The 20306-nt window shown below is 39.2% G+C and overlaps 3 protein-coding genes and 1 long non-coding RNA gene across 4 annotated transcripts in view; 3 read left to right on the forward strand and 1 right to left on the reverse strand.

Annotated features, from left to right (window-relative positions):
* Positions 1 to 20306, forward strand: part of LOC134823488 (double-strand-break repair protein rad21 homolog A-like) — a 901854-nt gene that overhangs the window by 414796 nt on the left and 466752 nt on the right. The window lies entirely within an intron of this gene.
* LOC134823487 (gamma-tubulin complex component 3-like) overlaps positions 1 to 20306 on the forward strand; it is a 158111-nt gene that overhangs the window by 75423 nt on the left and 62382 nt on the right. The gene's annotated exons all lie outside the window — the stretch shown is intronic.
* Positions 6746 to 7349, reverse strand: LOC134823308 (uncharacterized). Its single transcript, XR_010161273.1, has 2 exons — positions 7187 to 7349; positions 6746 to 6998 (listed from the first exon to the last, which is right to left on the reverse strand). It is a non-coding gene; the product is annotated as an uncharacterized LOC134823308 (long non-coding RNA).
* LOC134823277 (F-box/WD repeat-containing protein 10-like) lies at positions 8767 to 20287 on the forward strand. The gene is made up of 20 exons (XM_063834687.1): positions 8767 to 8935; positions 9182 to 9300; positions 9674 to 9767; positions 11061 to 11112; positions 11213 to 11353; positions 11619 to 11786; positions 11932 to 12023; positions 12214 to 12303; positions 12414 to 12497; positions 12715 to 12820; positions 13058 to 13244; positions 14000 to 14136; positions 14516 to 14674; positions 14890 to 14974; positions 15577 to 15662; positions 15972 to 16016; positions 16191 to 16380; positions 16605 to 16728; positions 18753 to 18982; positions 19585 to 20287. The coding sequence occupies exons 1-20, from the start codon at positions 8770 to 8772 to the stop codon at positions 19780 to 19782; spliced, it is 2553 nt and encodes an 850-aa protein (XP_063690757.1). The 5' UTR covers positions 8767 to 8769; the 3' UTR covers positions 19783 to 20287.

Genomic DNA, 20306 nt, shown 5'->3' on the forward strand with positions numbered 1-20306 from the left:
ATTTGCTCAGTTTATGTCTAATTCAGTATCTGACTCCATATACCTGGAAGAAACTAATGAAGAAGAAATTATAGAGGTGATCAGAGATTTTCAAAATGGTAAGGCGAGTGACATACCTATAGTTGTTGTAAAAAAACCGGCAAAGCTCATTGCTGGTACCTTGGCTAGGCTTTACAACACATGTATACAAAGTGGTACATTCCCAAGTATTTTTAAAACTGGTAAAGTTATTCCTATTTACAAGAAAGACAATAAGGAATGCATTGAAAATTATCGGCCTGTATCAATATTACCTTTATTTGGAAAGATCTTCGAGAAGGTAATTTATAAACGCCTCTATAATTTCTTCACATCTAAAGGTGTACTAACAGACTCACAGTTTGGATTTAGAAAAGGCCATTCTACCACCCATGCTCTACACAAATCTATAGACTCCGTTACTAAGTCTCTGGCAAGCAATAAACATGTCCTAGGGATATTCATTGACTTGAGCAAAGCCTTCGACACCCTTGATCACGATATTCTTTTATGCAAATTAAATTCCTACGGTATTAGGGGAACAGCACTTACCTTACTAAAAAGCTATTTGACTAACAGAAAGCAGTATGTTATGTATAACGATGTACCATCAGAAACAATGGACGTGAAATTTGGAGTACCACAAGGGTCAATTCTAGGGCCGTTACTCTTCCTATTGTATATGAACGATATAGTAAACTGCTTTTCAGACAGTGAGGTGAAATTTGTACTTTATGCTGATGACACTAATATCTTCATATCAGGACCATCTAGAGAAGCAACATACAAAAAAGCCAACTTAGTACTTAAACATGTCTCGATTTACATGAAATGTAATCTGTTTGTAGGTAATAAGCAATGAAACCCAGTAATCGTATAACCAAGCTGAAATGATCTATATCAATGTATAGTAAATAATACCTTTAGTCAATCTGAATAACTCACAATACTTCTATAAAGAGTAAAAGGGATAAACCCATAAACACTTGACGGAGTGAAAGTAACTCACCAAGAAAGCTCCGTCAAGGATCGTAAGCTCTAGTAGGTCTCTAGAGTCTGTCATATAAAACAACCATGCTTAAGGAAAACATGGGGTTACATAAAGATATATCCTAATATAGGAAATCTAGAGAAAAGGATATATGACAATATCCCGCCTAACAATATCCCGCCTAACAAAGTTAGAAAACTAGAAACGATTAAATCACCCAGAGGAAAGACAAAGCATTCTTGCTTGATTAAAATATTAAAATGAGATACTCAATATCTCTCACTATAAACTCTAACAAATATAAAAGCATTATTAAAAATACACTCTCATAATATTATCAAATAAGTAGAATAAAAAACCCCGCAAATTATAAGTTCATCAAATATAATAAATAAATCTCAAGTAGTCACCAATGCCAATTAAAACACAGCATCTCTTACAATAAATGTCTTTTACAATACAATACAAAAGTCCATGGCCAATTCAGTTTTGAAGAACGCAGAGTAGAAGAGTAGAGAGAATCATCCACCAGAAGCATACACAGAGAAAACTTACAGCAGGAGAGAAGAGCAAGACACTTCAGCCATCATACACACCAGATGACTCACTTCAGATCATCGGGCACCTTAAACAAGCCCAACTGTCCAATAAGAAGGTTAACTCAAGTTTTTTTTTTCTGGGAAAGACAACACCATCTCTACTCAACACGCCAACAGTCAAAACACCGGTTTAGAATAGGACCAGGCATAACCAGGAAGAATTAGTGTTGAATAGGATGAATATTCAGCTTCCCAGTCTGAATAACAGCCAGTAAATTTTCCACTGGATCTTTATTCTTTGGACTTTTGGTAAGACAGTCAGCTAGTTGCTGAGGATCAGGAATCCATACAACCTTGTTTATCTCCTCATCGTCTATAATCTTTCTGAGATATGCAACTTGTACTCTCATCTTTAAGTCAACAGATGGATTAGTAGAGTAGATGTTCTCTTTTACAGATAAATTGTCTGTTAAACCAATGATAGGAACAGTGTCTTTTGTCTTATTTTGAGATAGACATAGAGCGGTGATGATAGTCTCTCGTATCAGATAAGCTTCATCCAAACATTCACCAAGAGCCATGGCTTCTGCATAACTGATGGTCTTGGTAACTTTTTTGATCTTTCTTGAGCACCATGATAAAATTCCTGCACTGTCTCCACTAACGAGAAATATAGCGTGCCCGCGTGCACTTGATGTCCTACCAGGGAGCATATTAAGCGAAGCATCAGCATAAGCATAGATCTTTAATTGAGAGATGTCTTTAGACAAGGATGGAAGCATTATGGTTACCGTTTGCTTCTTTAATTTCTTGACAATAGCATTTAGATTTATTAAATCAGAAACTCTAGGCTTTGCTGCTTTCATACTGCTTTCGAGGACTTTGTAGCGTAGGTCAGGGCGGCTTTGAGATGTTATCCACTGAAGCTTGCCTAGTAGTTGTTGAAACTCAGTCTTCTCAAGATCGCTCAGTTCATAATCAGGTTGGTTTCTCCTTCCTGAGCTTATACTTACAGGGCTAATTTTAGTTTCTTGGTAATCTATTTGATCAATAGTCACGGTATTATTAGATACAGCAGATTGTTTTATGTTCCAACCAACATAGGTGAAGTCACCGTACTCCTCTGTTCCAATCTGAAACTTCTCTTTCAATCTCCTTAAAACTTTTTCATGGAAGTCCTTATTTCCCGCCGCTAAGAAATCGTCCACATGCACATTTAGGAAACCCGAGAATTCTTCATTGGGTTGGTACACAAAAACTGACTTGTCAAGTGGCATCTGAACACAACCATAAAGAATAAGCTCTTCTTTCACCGTCATATACCATGCCCTGGCAGCATCATTCAGGCCATATACAGGCTTCTTGAGTCTCCAAACCATGTTGTTATCAGTTCTCTTCTCCTTTGGGGGTTTAACCAATATCAACCTATCCAAAGGCTTGGACTGCAAAAAGGCAGCACGTACGTCAATGCACAATAGTTTGTACTCAAACATGTTAGCTAGCATGATGAATGTTCTTGTGACACATTTACCAGCTGTAGGTGAGTCAGCTACCTGAGGATTGGACTCCTGGAATCCTCTTATCACAAGGCGAGCTTTGGTGCATAAACCCTCTGGTTTCTCCTTTTGATTTATAACCCAACGACATGATAACACTTCTTGATTTGGAAATTTTCTTTTATCAACTTCTTCGTAGACGTCGAACTTCTGCCATTGTTGCATTTCCTTTTCCATTGCAATTTCTTCTTCGTTGGATGATGGTCTAGCTATGTTTAACCAAATCTTTTCGTCTCCAATTGCATCAGCAAATAATCCTGCATCATCATTTTTAGCAGGCATCTCTTTGGTTCGTAACCATTCGACCAATTCTAGGTCAACAATGAAGCGTTCACCTGAATTGTTGACAACTTTCCATCGTTCACCTGCCAGTCCTTCTTTTTCAATTAGGCTGCATGACACCCATGTGTTGAATTCAATGTTCTTAATGTAGATGACATCTCCTCTTGTCATTTGAGTCGATGAGCGTGATCTAAGTCTGGAAGATATTCCATTGTCCTTTTCCTCATCTATGGAATCCTCAGCATCAAAGAATTCATCTGTGTTGACTGGTTCCTCGACTGTTGCTTCTATCTCCATAGACTCAGGCTGTATTTCTGGTGTCTCATTTTGCACATTTTCTTTCTCTGCGTCAACTTCGATGTTGTTATGCTCTGTGCTTGCAGCAGTGTCTTCTGTTACCTGTTCTAATGGAGGAATGACTGGTCTAGGTTCATCATCATCAGAATCACTGTCGGTGTTATCAGGGATTGTCTGTTTCTCAGGACTCTTATTAGTCTGTTCAATTTCTTCTGCTTGTGTCTGATCTGGTGAGTTCATCTGTTTTTCAGCAGTTTGCTTTAAGATTAGCTTACAAGGATGGACTTTTATTAAGGTTCTGGCTCCTGTTTTGACCAATACCTGCGCTCCATCTTGTCCAAGTACTTTTCCTGGTCCTTGCCATTGTTTTAAGTCTCTCTTCTTGTAATATACAATATCCCCACTGAAGAACCTTTGGTGTGTTCCAGCATAAACTCGTCCTCTCATAGCACGAGCCACTCTTTCTGCATTCTCTGCTTTGATGTAAGCTTCTCTAGACATTCTCAAGCTGTTTAGGTGATTTGCAACAGTTTGACTGGATGTGTACGATGACATTGCTGGTAATTTATTGGTACTATTTCCTGGAATGTTTGGATTCTTCCCAAAGACTAACTGGTACGGTGAGAAACCTAGTACGCTAATAAGAGAATTTTTAGCGTGTATAGCCCACATAAGAGCAATTTCAATCTTGCATTTAACATCCTCCATTACCTTTTGAGTCATGTGACCAATCAAGTCATTGTGACGTTCGCAAATACCGTTCTGGAATGGTGCTTCTGAAGCAGTGTCTTTGTGTAGTATGTTGAAAGCTGCAAACATTGACTGCCATTTGTCATTGACAAATTCTCCGCCGTTGTCTGTAAGAATCTTTTCCGGTGGCCCGAATACTGAAATCCAGCATTCAAAAAGTTTCTCCATCACCTCATCTGAGTCTTTGCTCATCAGGACGTGTGCAGATGAGAAACGGGTTACATAGTCACAGCAATGAAGGATCCACGTTCCATTTATCTTCTTGAGATCCATGGTTACTAATTCATTGAATTGGTATGCAAGAGGTAAGGCAACTGTGGGTCTTGGATGAGCACGTTTATGTTTAAGGCAGTAGTCACAAGAGGTATCTAAAACTATCAGCTCTCTCTCAACTTCTTTATTGGACATATCTGCATTCTTCAGAAGTTTAATTACTCTCCCTGAACCTGCATGTGCAAAGCGCTTATGAAGTTTAAGGGCTTTCTTCTTAGCTTCAAGTACGCCTGTATGATCTTCATTGGCAATCATAATCTCACAAGTGACATTGTTGACATAGGATGGGTCTCTCTCTTTTGCTAGTGGTAAGGCATAATGTCCTGTACTTGTTGTTGTTAAGGAGAATGAATTACCATCAATCTTAGCTTCATCGGTCTCAAAATCAATATTCATTCCTAAAGCTTTCATAGTCTGTAGTGATATGAGGAGGGGAATATCCGTGGCTACCACATCTACCTCTAATCTGATGTCACGTTTGCATATTGTCACTGGGATAAGAACTCTCTTTGATGCTCTCATAGTGCCGACCCCAAACCTGAACATGGTGTCGGAAGGGTATTCAGTCACTTGTTCTCTAACCTTTTCAGGGAGTGAGTCTAGGTAAATAGTGTACCATTCTGTGCCACATACGGTACGACTGGCTCCGCAATCAAGAACTGCTTGATTGATTGTTTCGTCAACTAAAAGTATAGTCTCAATCTCGCTTCCAATATTAGATTGGAAGAATATAGGTATCCCACTTACATCAGATGAGCTCTGTTGGCTCTCATAAAACTGATCATCATAGCTAGCTTCTTCAGAACATAAATAATTATTATAGCCTCTGCTATTGTTGTTGGATCTGCTATTGTTGGATCTGCTATTATTGTTGGATCTGTTGTTGGATCCAGTCATTCTTTGCCGCAATTCACGTACATGAGGGCAGTCTCTAATCATATGGTTCAGGTCACCACATCCATAACACTCACGGCTGTAGGTCGTGTTTCTTTGATCTCTGTTAAATGGGGGTCTTTGATTTCTTCTGTCTCTGTTGTACAGTACCTCCTCTTCTTCTTGATGACTCCCATAGAAGTTTATCTCTTGCTCCTCTTTAACAACGGGTCTAATCTGAATCTTGGAAGAGTCAGACGTGATTAAGGGGGTGTTAACATGTGAATCAGTTAATCGCAACAGTGCTTTTTTGGAGTCACTCATAGTTTTATTAGTACATGTTGCATTAGCGATGCGCTTGTCACTTTCACTGAGCTGCGCTCCTTCAATAATTAGATATGAAAGAATTAAATCTGGAATTTCAAGTCCACCAGTTTTCAGTTTAGCAACCTTGCTTTCGTAAAAGTGAATATACTCTTTCATAGTTTGATCTTTACTGCGTCTAAATCGGTAAAATTGATCAAATTGGTCCATAAGATCATTGTCGCTTTCATAAATACAGTCCAATTTTTTAATGATTACAGCTACGCTAGTGTCTGCTTCATCAATTAGTAAATCTGACGCCTTGTCAGCCATGTTCATGATAAGTAAGACACCCTGTTTCTTAGTGTCATCCTCTTCACAAACTGTCGCCCACATGGTGACTAGCTTCTTCCATTTGCTGTACTCACTGGCCTTCCCACTGAAGGATGGAACTTTGTTCTTCATCGTTGAGTGTAGTCTGCTGTCTTCCTGCTACCAATGTTTGTAGGTAATAAGCAATGAAACCCAGTAATCGTATAACCAAGCTGAAATGATCTATATCAATGTATAGTAAATAATACCTTTAGTCAATCTGAATAACTCACAATACTTCTATAAAGAGTAAAAGGGATAAACCCATAAACACTTGACGGAGAGAAAGTAACTCACCAAGAAAGCTCCGTCAAGGATCGTAAGCTCTAGTAGGTCTCTAGAGTCTGTCATATAAAACAACCATGCTTAAGGAAAACATGGGGTTACATAAAGATATATCCTAATATAGGAAATCTAGAGAAAAGGATATATGACATAATCTACTTCATATCAACATGTCCAAATGCTGCTACATACATTTTAAACCTGCCTCTGAATATGATGACACCTGTGCACGGACCAGACCATTTGCTATCCTGCTAGATGAATCTAGATCAATATTCATCAATGGTAAGGTTATTACTAAAGTCAAGGATACCAAATTCTTAGGTGTTGTTATAGATAGTAAGCTAAACTGGATTGCCCACATGCACTACATCCGTAAAAAACTGCGATCTATGACTGGTGCAATCTGCAGAATTCGGCACTCGATACCTTCTGAACTATATTTGAAAATATATAACGCTCTTTTTGAATCACATCTCAGTTATGGTATAAGTGTTTGGGGTGTTGTCCTCAAAGAACGGTCCAATGATAGTCTTTTCATCACACAGAAGCACTGTATAAGGATCCTTTTTGGCGACCTTGACTCATATTTAGATAAACAATCAACATGTGCACGTACTAGACCATACGGTATGCAAAAACTAGACCATAAACACTTTGAAAAGGAGCATACAAAACCCATTTTTAATAGATTAAAAATTCTTACGGCTCAAAACTTGTACAAATATCACTGCATCTTAGAATTCTCTAAGATTATCAAGTACCACTGCCCATACTCCCTTTATGAGGCTATCAACATTTCAAACCGTGCAACGAGTCTCACGGTTATTCTCCTAAATAAATCGAATACCTTTTTGTTTAATGCAGCCAAGCTTTGGAACGCTGTTCATAAAAAAATTTTAACTCCAAGCAATTGCCTAGAAACGTCCATTAGCTTGATAAAACTGAGAACCAAAGCACTATTAATACAAGCACAGGCAGCTGACTTAAAAGATACTTGGACTCCAAACAATTTTAAATTGCAGTAATAAAATCTAATTGCAGCGGCACACACTTACTATTACTATCATGATTGTACTATAGACAGAAAATCTTTCAAATCGATTTTGGGCGCTTTTTAACCATTTGTTGTAATGTTTTTAGATACTAAATATCTAAATTTATAAAAAAAAAATTTTTATCGGAATGAATTAATTGATATTTAATAATTTATTCGGTAGGTTTATCTGGTATTGATATTGATTATATTGATATTGTTATTATTGAACGAAGCTAACTCTAGACATAGTTAATACTACTTCTTTTAAGAAAGGGACTTGGAGTATAAACGACCAAGTTTGCATAAATTTCTATCCACCCAAGAACTCAGGAGGCAAAGGTGGGTGCGTAAACTTTTGGTCTGCACTCTCCGATCCTTTATCACCCTGGATTCTTCTCGACGTATCTTTGTAAAAGGTATATACCTTCTAGTCAATCTCTTGCTACTCCAAGTCCCCTAAGATATCTGATCTAAAGTTCGTGCTAGTTATATATATATGAAATATATTTTTGTCTGCTTTAATTGATACTAAATAAAATTGTTGTTTTCTTGAAAAATTGTTGTTTTCTTGGTTACATGTCTGATGTCACAAGCTTATATTATATTAACCAACAATACTAATGAGTCGTTATTTGTCATGTTAACACATGAGCTACCATTTACAATTGCACACTGTTACTTTGCCTTTCTTTGTTCTCAAACCATATATCTCAATATATGGTTTGACAGTAAAACAATTGTGTGACCAATGCAACGAATGAAATATATAAATATGTGTTGATGCATTCCACAGCCCTTCAGATAATTTCATCTCTATGTATGTCGATAATAGTGTTAAGCATTTCAAAATATATAAAATATGAAATATAGTTGTGTGATGGTCAAATTATTCAATGCAGTAAAACCCCGCTATACCGCGCCCAATTTACTGCAAGCCTAATATACCGCGGCCATTTCCTTTCCCCCAAATAGAGCTTAACGTACATAAAGTGAACAATCAAAACCCCGATTTATCGCAAACCCGATTTACAGCGGTTTTTCCCTTTCTCCCAAACTCTGCAGTAAATCAGGGTATTTCAAAATTAATATGATCAAGTTTTGTGAATAATACTTTGAACATGAGGTGACTCTCAATTCGATTGACCATTTGACTTGCCCTCGAAAAATGATAAGCAATAATACAGTAGGTCAATGGTTGTAGCCGATGTGGTTCTAGATGAAAGCTGCAACTCTTGTGGAGTTCATCATAACCTGTCCAGAGTATCCACTATCTTACCTGTCGTCTCGGTTGATGATGCTTTAGAATTCTTGGTACAACTTTGTAGCGAACTAACAGATCAGGAAAAGCACAACGTGTGTAAGTTATGAAGTTTCATTCAATATCTAACTAATAATAATGATGTTATGTTTTTCTAAATATTTCAACAATTTCAATAAAATTGAGGAAAAAATGAGCGACTGAATATTAATCACCAAATTATTCAAAAATATCATTGTGTGATTTAATTCGTTGTGTAAATTTGATTAAAATTCTATCTAATAAGCAAAAAACTATATAAATCCTTTATTATGCTGTCTTTTATAAATCCTGATCTGTATTTAGGGAGTATACTGCAGACAGCAGAAAGCAAATACTTCAGACAGTACGTGCCAAAAGAAAGGGACTCCTTGGCAGGGCACAAGTTACAAATTGTGCTACAGTGGTTTAGATCTGATGAAACTGTATGTTATTTTAATCTTTCCATTCAAATTTGATATTTTTATCGAGCAGTCTGGAGAAAATGTATGATGGGAAAGAATTACCTCAGCTTTATTGACGTTTCTAAATATGGGTTCTCTCTAGGCAGTAACAATAAAACTTAACTATTTTCACGATAAGTAGCAAATAGAACTTCAGCAAACCACGCTATTATCATATAACGTACATAGTAATTTAACTTCACAATTCTCATAAATGGTACTAATAAAACTCACCTTTATATTCCAGTAATTACTTTATTTAAACAAAATTAGGCATACAAAACTTCTCAATATCGTCACATTATTAGTGGCTGCCTGTGCAAATCCAGGAATTTAAACAATATATTATTTTCAGAAAGAGCCCCAGAGGTTGACCTTTATTCTAAAAGCTCTGTCTTATGTTGAGCAGAAAGTTCTGTACCTACTCAGAGATTTCCTTACACCATACAGTAAGTTATAAAATAATCAAATGCATAGATTAAAAATGATAGATTAAAAATGATAATTTTAAAGTATGAGACGGATGTTTACCTTGTTGAGTTTGTCAGAGCATCTTGTGGAACTACAGTGTAGTATACTATAGTGTATATCACTATAGTACTATGTTTACAGTACACTATAATGTAGATCCACTATCATGTGCCAAGCCCACTGATCAAAGTGAGGATCCTAGTTGAGCGGTAATATTATAAAAAGAGCTGTTCTTTATTGGAGCATCTCCTATTTCCATGCTTTGCATCTTGTTCAAATAAACCGTTAAAGTATTGATACTTGGTAATACAATACCCAATACCCTAACAATACCAACTAGTTGCCATGGAGACTCACCCTGTCCCCAACAACGCTAATTTATATTTGTGGGGTATTTGTGGAAATCTGGCAATCAATTGAACAGCTTCATAAAATAAACTGCTCTTCAGGGGGGGGGGGGCACTGCTCTTCCGGGGGGGGGGGGGGGGGGGGGGGGGGGGGGGGGGGGGGGGGGGGGGGGGGGGGGGGGGGGGCACTGCTCTTCCATCAAATAGATAGTTGGTAAAATACCACGTGGGCTGATTTGTTAATTTCGAGAAAAAATTTTGGTTAAATTTCTGTACGTAACTTTTTAGTGAATTTTTAGTTATCTGTCGCTCTTAGTAAGAGCCATTATTTATGAGGGAGCATGCTCATTTATTCTGACATCATATTTATAATTAGAAATCCACTACACAATTTACTGCCTAAAATGTAATGACACTATCTTTACTGCTAATATTTATTGATGTAAGCTAATTTTAGATGCTAATCAATGTAAAGGGTTTAAGTTAAATACATAAATGGTGGGATAGAGGGGCACAATGTTCTGCGACCAAATTAACTTCCTTTTGGTCAGATCGTGTGATACATGTTAACGCATTTTGTGTTACCATGGCAACACACTTTGTAATATTACTGTGTAGCAGGCTGCAGGAACACAGGGATTTATAACACACGCGTCTTTAATACTGCATACTGTAACCATGGCATTTTTTGGGAGCTTCATTAAGTTTAATTGCCGCATAGCAAAATATGTAAGAATCAAGCTAATGATAAAACAACACTATCATCACCCAAACAAGGCACATGGGCACGGCATGTAAGTGAGCGTTTATTTCAGTATAATTGAAACTTGAGGCGATGAAGACGTGGGCAATGTAAGCTTAATATTTGTAATCAGTTTGTACTCAGTAAATACTCAACAAGTCTTCAATAATATCTAATCACAGGTGATCTGAAGAGTGAAGACGACTTTAAACCAGATGCTACTCATTGTCCCTGGTAAGTTTACAACGCGGTGAGGGTGGGAGGGGAAGGTTTCAAAGGAAGGAGCAATAAGGTTTTAAGGGAGGTTCATGTTTAAACAGTGCAATGTTTACAGGTCGGGACAATGGCCGTGTTTCTCGGAGAGAAGTGGGTGTGTGGACTTCATCTCCCGGCTACCAGTTACCGTCTCTAAACTCATTCTCTGTTTTGTGGGGGTCAACAACATTTGGGGTGCTAGGCTCGTTTCTAAACGCTGGTTAGTTATAACAAAATGTAGATTAGAAAATGTAGATAAGAAAATGTAGATAAGAAAATGTAGATAAGAAAATGTAGATAATGTAGATATCAGATAAGTTATCAGATACGAAAATTTAGATAATAAGTTTTCTAGCCGTTCTATTCTAAAATTAGTTGCTCGGACGAGACAACAGTAACTGACTGACCAGTGACCCCCCCTCCCCCCCCCCCCCCCCCCCCCCCCCCCCCCCCCCCCCCGACTGACTAACCCCACAACTCTGCAGGTACATGATAATAAAGGAAGTGTTGAGGGAGCACAAACAGTTTCAAGCGCATGTGTTCCGTTGCAGAGCGCTGCGCCCCGCCATGCGCAACGTCAACCCCACATTTGCTAACAAAGTGGCACTGTGTTTCACATCCGGGGTGTGCACCACTGGTCACCCTTATGTCAGGTCTCTTCTTTTCCCTTTTTTACATAATTACTCTGCAATAAGTAAGGTTTAATTAGTTAGTTTTCACTTTTAATAAGTTAGATTATTGATATTTGCTCTGTCATTTTGATATGATAAATATGTAGTTTAACAGATAAACTAGCAGTGAGGAAGAGCCGGGATCTACTAAGGTTATTCTAGAAGAAAGGAATGTGTACTGCGCGGCTTACCACGTGCATAATCTCTATAGATTCAAAGGTAATAACGATTACCATGAGACTTGAATTTTACCAATAATTGATGTGATCGTTTCATTATATTAGTACCACAGAGACGTTTTTAAAATAAGATAGTGGGTTGAATTATTAATTAATTATTAAATATTTAATTAATTATTAAATATTTAATTATATTAAAATTATATTAAAACTGATTTAGGATATTCCAGATCCGCACAGACAGTTGCATTATTGTCGAGGCAAATATTTTGCTATTGGTTCAAATGATAGACGAATACACATAAGGTCCATGGAAACGGGTGAGCAGTAAATACCCAGTTCGTTTTCGTTAATATCGTTAATTAAATGATTAGCTAATTATTATAATTATTGCAGTATTACCTCCTTATCTCCGATAACCTTATCTCAGGTAAGCTACACAAGACAATAATGGGGCATGCTGGTAGTATACAGTCATTGTTGCTCATAGAGAAACTCAGAATAGTAATTTCAGGTAAGTAGTATAGAGTACATCTATATATAGAGTATATATATATAGAGTACAGCTACATATAGATATAACCATCAACCAAAGTCATTGTGTTTTGTGAATTATAATAACTATTAAGCGTACCAGACATTGCCATTGAATAGTCAAACATTATGGTTACTGTGGTTACTATGGTTACTAAACACTATGGTACGGATATTGTTACAATACTTGTCACCAGGAAGTTACGATCTGACGATCAGGGCGTGGTCGATAGAAACAGGGGCCTACCTGCGGTTGTGGAGAGGACACCGGGGAACTATATCCTGTCTAGATCACAACGACACGTCAGTTACACTAATTATCAGTTTATTTAATAGTACAATCTGCGTGATTACGTTTAATTACCTAATCATGTAATCAACTAATCGACTAATTAATATCGCTCTCAGTCTGCTGATATCTGGGGCTCGAGATAGTATGGTAAAGGTGTGGTATCTAATTAATATCGTTCTCAGTCTGCTGATATCTGGGGCTCGAGATAGTATGGTAAAGGTGTGGTATCTAATTAATATCGTTCTCAGTCTGCTGATATCTGGGGCTCGTGATAGTATGGTAAAGGTCTGGTATCTGAAGAAGGCGATGATAAAGCGCACTTTTCACCATCCCCGTCCCATTATATCAGTAAGGTTGCTCGGAGACAGAGCTGCTGTTGGTACAGAGTCACATCACTTATACTTGTGGGACATTAACCAGGGAACCAAATTAAAGGTATGTGGGACATTAACCAGGGGACCAAATTAAAGGTATGTGGGACATTAACCAGGGGACCAAATTAAAGGTATGTGGGACATTAACCAGGGGACCAAATTAAAGGTATGTGGGACATTAACCAGGGGACCAAATTAAAGGTATGTGGGACATTAACCAGGGGACCAAATTAAAGGTATGTGGGACATTAACCAGGGGACCAAATTAAAGGTATGTGGGACATTAACCAGGGGACCAAATTAAAGGTATGTGGGACATTAACCAGGGGACCAAATTAAAGGTATGTGGGACATTAACCAGGGGACTAAATTAAAGGTATGTGGGACATTAACCAGGGGACCAAATTAAAGGTATGTGGGACATTAACTAGGGGACCAAATTAAAGGTATGTGGGACATTAACCAGGGGACCAAATTAAAGGTATGTGGGACATTAACCAGGGGACCAAATTAAAGGTATGTGGGACATTAACCAGGGGACCAAATTAAAGGTATGTGGGACATTAACCAACGGACCAAATTAAAGGTGGGTAAATTGGGAAAAAGGGATCCTTTTATCTATGTATATTGAGGGTCGTTCCCTTCTAGCTTTCGTCACGAGTGAGCTTTCGATTTTTTAAATGCAGAGTTTCTTGGGAGCTGGAAACCGACTTAGTTTGCAATGACAAGCCTAAGCTGTGCTGAAGAATTACGTTTAGATGAGCGAATAAAGATGTACAAAGTAGAGGACTTTTGAAAGATCCTAATATCCCCCAGGTTTTCAGCACTGTTGGTGCTGTATACTGTGTGAATATAACTCCACATTTCATAATGGGAGGAGCACACAATGTCATGTACATTTGGAACATGATATCTTTGAAGGAGGCCCCAATGTTCACCCTTCCTCACCCAGGGTTTGTTATTTTTACTTTCTCTTTTCAGTTTTACTGCAGCTAAGGAAACAATTGGTTAAATTCATTATGTGTGGGATGTATAAGATACTGTCCGTTTATAAAGGGTCAGTCACCCGTCACATACTATACAACTTAGACTCCCCTCCCCCAACTTTACACACAGCTATTGTGTGTATTCCTAGCCTTCTATCCGTTACGATGGCTAACGACGATCTTATTAAATACCGATTCAAACCGATTGTCACATCAAAATATCTAAAACCATGTCAATCAGCGGTACCTTGACTGGAGGCGGCGTCCTCCGAACCTGAATTCTATGATTATCCCGTGATCTATTTTGTAAGCTGCGCGCGTCTTAAACCACGTTTTCTGCTTGCAGGCGTGTGTTATCAGTGCAGTATTGCTACGTGCGGTGTGTGACTGGGTGTGACGACGGAAAGATAAGAGTTTGGAGTTTGGTATCTGGGGACTGTATCAAGGTTATACGAGCCAATGCAAAGGGAGATCCCATCACAGCTCTGTTTGTAGATATTGATAGGTCAGTGACTGTTAACTAGAAGATCTCTTTTACCATTATTAGTTAGCAGACATTTCGCTCATTTACATTAATTTGTTACTCCATCGCATCGTAAAAAATTTAAAATATTGAAAAGGAGCGAAGACAGGTTGCTCTTTGTTCATATCATTGTTAAGGACCCATGTAAATTTCAAAAAATCAAGTTCCCACCTATTTCTCAACGGATTATCTCACAGGTTGGTGATTAACACAACAAGTACTGTTATATCCCTCAACTTCATATCTACTACCTGGGACTACTGCTCTCAGAGGTTCTCCGAGGTAAGTTATCGTATCTTGTAATTGCGTATTCTTGTGTAAATTTGTATTGATCCCGGGATCAATACAAATTTACACAAGAATACATTGCAACCATGCGACTCATATAAAACAATATGCCAATCCAGATTTTACATATCTTGTTACCATGGTTACTCCGTTACTTATATCGTTACCATGGTTATTGCTTATCTTGTAACCATGGCCATGGTTAGTTATCCTCTTATTAACATGCGAACGTCTTGTATTGTTACCATGACAGCTGTGTGATCAAATCTTCAGCAAGAGGTGGCCAATACTTTAATCAATAAATTAGCTATATAATATAAATGTTATAGTAATTATCTAGCTACGTGTCTACTGTACAGCACTAAACTCTGATAACTGTCTGTATGTTTACACATCCTCATAAAACTGCTGTCAGTTTTTTACCATTGCTTAGCAGTCTTGTAGATTCTTTTATTCGTAAAATGTCATCTATGAACACAAGATAACAGCTGCAGATTACGTTTCATATTTTCAAACCTGACCAATTGCCCAGGAGTAATATTAAAGGGGGCAATATGATCTAATGATCTATCACTAGATACAAATAATTTTTTTAGGAGAAGAGGCAGAGCCAAGAGGGGCCGGGAGACAACAAGAGGACGCTTAAAAGAAGATGTAAATCAGCTGTTCAGCTTAGAACACAGTCAGTAATACATATTAATACATATTAATAATAGTAATACACACTAATCATGTCATTAGACAGTAGACACACTTTTAATTTATTATTACAAGCTGCACTAATTTTATACCTTACTATATTATCAATTCAGCCCACCATACTTAGTCTATCACATCTCATAGTACTGTCTTGCATAATATCGGCTCTTAATATCACATTTTTGCTCAATTCAGCACATATTAATTGCACTCTAAACGTCTGTCGGCCAATAGAGAAGTGTTTCTAGATCACGTGTTTTAGTAGGGACCAATGAGAAACATACAATTTCAGCATCAAGAACATGACGACAAATCTTTCTGGTCAGGGAGCAGTGAGGTACAGGCAATATGTTTTTATTTTATTCACTTTTGTTCGAGTTTTCTATTAGGTCCAGCATTATTATTCTTATTTGACTCTCTCAAATTTCAGTAATAATGCAGTTTCTTCCCTTTCAAATTGATGCACAGCAAACTGGAAACTATAATTTACCCCACTTTCACCTTATGACAGAGAACTATCAGACTTCCAGAAGACTGGCGTAATGACAGGAACAGCTCCCGAACAATACAGAACAACAGCTGTGGATACTAAAAGTGAGGTAGTGGAACAATACAGAACAACAACTGTGAATCCTAAAAGTGAGGAACCCACCGCCCCACGTGCACCGCCTCCGTCTCCCAGAGAACCTGAAAACATCAAGGTTAACTCTTCCTCCTACTTACTGCTTACACGGACACCGATCTGCTCCTTTTATTTTATTTTCCCAAGGCTCACCCCGTGGCTATTCGCCCCCTCACTTCGTTCGCCAGAGTGATGCAACGGCTTCCCGCCGTACTCACCAATTTGCAAAATTTAAAATAGGATTCACGACTCTGCTTTAATACACTTTAGTAGAAACTACCACCTAAATGCCTCCACTTTCAGACTACAGTTGTAGAAACGGCAACGAAGCAGATGTTGTTTGATGATGTATTCCAGAGGGGTCCCATCTCATACTGTGGTCTCATTAGTCAGCCTAACACAGAGATACTCCACAACACATCCTCAGGTAAAGCACTGGCAGAGCATTACCAGTAAACACTGGTAATGCACTGGCAGAGCATCACCAGCAGAGCATTACCAGTAAACACTGGTAAAGCACTGGCAGAGCATTACCAGCAGAGCATCACCAGTAAACACTGGTAAAGCACTGGCAGAGCATCACCAGCAGAGCATCACTAGTAAACACTGGTAAAGCACTGGCAGAGCATCACCAGTAGAGCATCACCAGTAAACACTGGTAAAGCACTGGCAGAGCATGACCAGCAGAGCATCACTAGTAAACACTGGTAAAGCACTGGCAGAGCATTACCAGCAGAGCATCACCAGTAAACACTGGTAAAGCACTGGCAGAGCATTACCAGCAGAGCATCACCAGTAAACACTGGTAAAGCACTGGCAGAGCATTACCAGCAGAGCATCACCAGTAAACACTGGTAATGCACTGGCAGAGCATTACCAGCAGAGCATCACCAGTAAACACTGGTAAAGCACTGGCAGAGCATTACCAGCAGAGCATCACCAGTAAACACTGGTAAAGCACTGGCAGAGCATTACCAGCAGAGCATCACCAGTAAACACTGGTAAAGCACTGGCAGAGCATTACCAGCAGAGCATCACCAGTAAACACTGGTAAAGCACTGGCAGAGCATTACCAGCAGAGCATCACCAGTAAACACTGGTAAAGCACTGGCAGAGCATTACCAGCAGAGCATCACTAGTAAACACTGGTAAAGCACTGGCAGTGCATTACCAGCAGAGCATCACCAGTAAACACTGGTAAAGCACTGGCAGAGCATTACCAGCAGAGCATCACCAGTAAACACTGGTAAAGCACTGGCAGAGCATTACCAGCAGAGCATCACCAGTAAACACTGGTAAAGCACTGGCAGAGCATTACCAGCAGAGCAGCACCAGTAAACACTGGTAAAGCACTGGCAGAGCATTACCAGCAGAGCATCACCAGTAAACACTGGTAAAGCACTGGCAGAGCATTACCAGCAGAGCATCACTAGTAAACACTGGTAAAGCACTGGCAGAGCATTACCAGCAGAGCATCACCAGTAAACACTGGTAATGCACTGGCAGAGCATCACCAGCAGAGCATCACCAGTAAACACTGGTAAAGCACTGGCAGAGCATCACCAGTAAACACTGGTAAAGCACTGGCAAAGCATTACCAGCAGAGCATCACCAGTAAACACCGGTAAAGCACTGGCAGAGCATTACCAGCAGAGCATCACCAGTAAACACTGGTAAAGCACTGGCAGAGCATTACCAGCAGAGCATCACCAGTAAACACTGGTAATGCACTGGCAGAGCATCACCAGCACAGCATCACCAGTAAACACTGGTAAAGCACTGGCAGAGCATCACCAGTAAACACTGGTAAAGCACTGGCAGAGCATTACCAGCAGAGCATCACCAGTAAACACCGGTAAAGCACTGGCAGAGCATTACCAGCACAGCATCACCAGTAAACACTGGTAAAGCACTGGCAGAGCATTACCAGCACAGCATCACCAGTAAACACTGGTAAAGCACTGGCAGAGCATTACCAGCAGAGCATCACCAGTAAACACTGGTAATGCACTGGCAGAGCATCACCAGCAGAGCATCACCAGTAAACACTGGTAAAGCACTGGCAGAGCATCACCAGTAAACACTGGTAAAGCACTGGCAGAGCATTACCAGCAGAGCATCACCAGTAAACACCGGTAAAGCACTGGCAGAGCATTACCAGCACAGCATCACCAGTAAACACTGGTAAAGCACTGGCAGAGCATTACCAGCAGAGCATCACCAGTAAACACTGGTAATGCACTGGTAGTTACTCACCTTAGTTTAAGTTCAGTAAAATCTTACCTAACTTGCTAGTCTCTTGCTCGTTTCTCTCTACATTGTTATTGTAGATCAAGAAGCTCGAAAAGAGCGCCGGGCATAGGGATAGGCGCGCTTGGTTGAGTACAATCATCTCCTACCGTTACAAATATGTGTTGTTATATTCCAGGGTAGTAACCACATTAAACACAGGTGGGAGAGAAGGCTGGAACACCACACAGTGCAAGACTACTCCTAGAACTGCTACCATGGTAACAGGTCCTACTAGAGGACAGTACAATTCTGAGCAGCTCAAGAAGATGAAGTCCAAGAGACCAAGTTCAGCTCCGTTTGTCAGTGCTAGTCTCAGTGTCCACGGACACCTGCCTTCCTTCGCTACACGGCGTCCTAACACTGCCTCCCTCATTCAACACAGAGTCAATGTGAGTGTAGAGTTAATGGCAAAATGTATCGTCTTCACTAAATCACTGACCAAGGATTTTAAATATTGTTACAGAAGAGCCCTCAGGGTACGCATCATTTGATGTATTTCGAATCACTCCCTATGATCTGGTTTCATATTATCATTAATTTACTGACTCATTGGTCCCTGGGCAAAAAGTCCATCCAGCCTGTCAAATTTGTGTTCAGAAATTTTCATATTTGAAAATGGGACAGAAATTGGAAAAGCTTTCTGCGAGCTTCCTCCGACAGAAATAAAACTTCCAGCACCTCAATTGTGTTTGTCATACGTTGTATGACCCGCCGCGCACGAAGTGCGCGGCTCCCCCTGTAGCGTCGAAGACGCTACTATAGTGAAGACGCTACTATAGTGAAGCGACCGTGGGGGTCACCACGTGATACAAAATTGTGTCATATGCGGATGCCATCTATAGTTGACCGACTAATTGGTTGCGGATGAGAAATTCAGTCAAAATTGTAAAATTTCCGTCCTGGAAATTTCATCTTCAAAAACTGAGAATGGGACAATATTATTTTTCAATTTTTTCAAATAATCACCCTAGTAAAAATAGTAAAACTTCAGGTAATGCCCGCAGAGCGGTGGCAGAGCACGTGGCAGAGGTTGCTATCGGACATTCCCGAGAAAACCCCTGAGGGGGTGATTAGGGTACAGCAAAACATACCTCAACCAAACATTCCTCAACCAAACTCATCCCACTCTAACAACTACAAGGGGCCGGTGCGGAGACCGAAAACAGCAACTGCTAGAATCCGCTATTGAGGGAGACAGTGGAGCAGACTTGTTTACACTTCATCAAATTCAATCCTCTGACCTCTACCCAGATCTGAAGATAGAGCTGCAGTCATGAGGGTGAGTGTAATCGATATGCAAGAGAGCAAATAAGATAAGGAGAAAAGCTTTTGTGATCATCTTAGTGGACCATCTCGACCACTACACCGTACACTGACAACACTGAAGCTTCAAGTTCAAATTGGCGGACACTATCCCCATAAAATTAAAAAAATGGAACCCGTATACAAATTTCCATAAAAATGTTGGATTGTGAACAAACAACAGTGAATCGTTTGCAGCCACTTTTGAGGCACCATTGTAAAAGCTTTCTACAATACTTATGTGCAAATTTCATGAATTTAAGACAGAGGTATACAACTTTTTGACTTTAATACTGATTCAGTATTTGATGGTCTATTTTGTATTTGATTATTACAGATTATATTCTTTATTTTTACTTTATAAGATGGATAAATATATATTCTTTTAATTTTAACAACGCTTTTTAATTA

This window comes from Bolinopsis microptera, chromosome 11 (genome assembly GCF_026151205.1).
Source record: "Bolinopsis microptera isolate Bmic1 chromosome 11, MBARI_Bmic_1.0, whole genome shotgun sequence".
Taxonomy (NCBI): domain Eukaryota; kingdom Metazoa; phylum Ctenophora; class Tentaculata; order Lobata; family Bolinopsidae; genus Bolinopsis; species Bolinopsis microptera.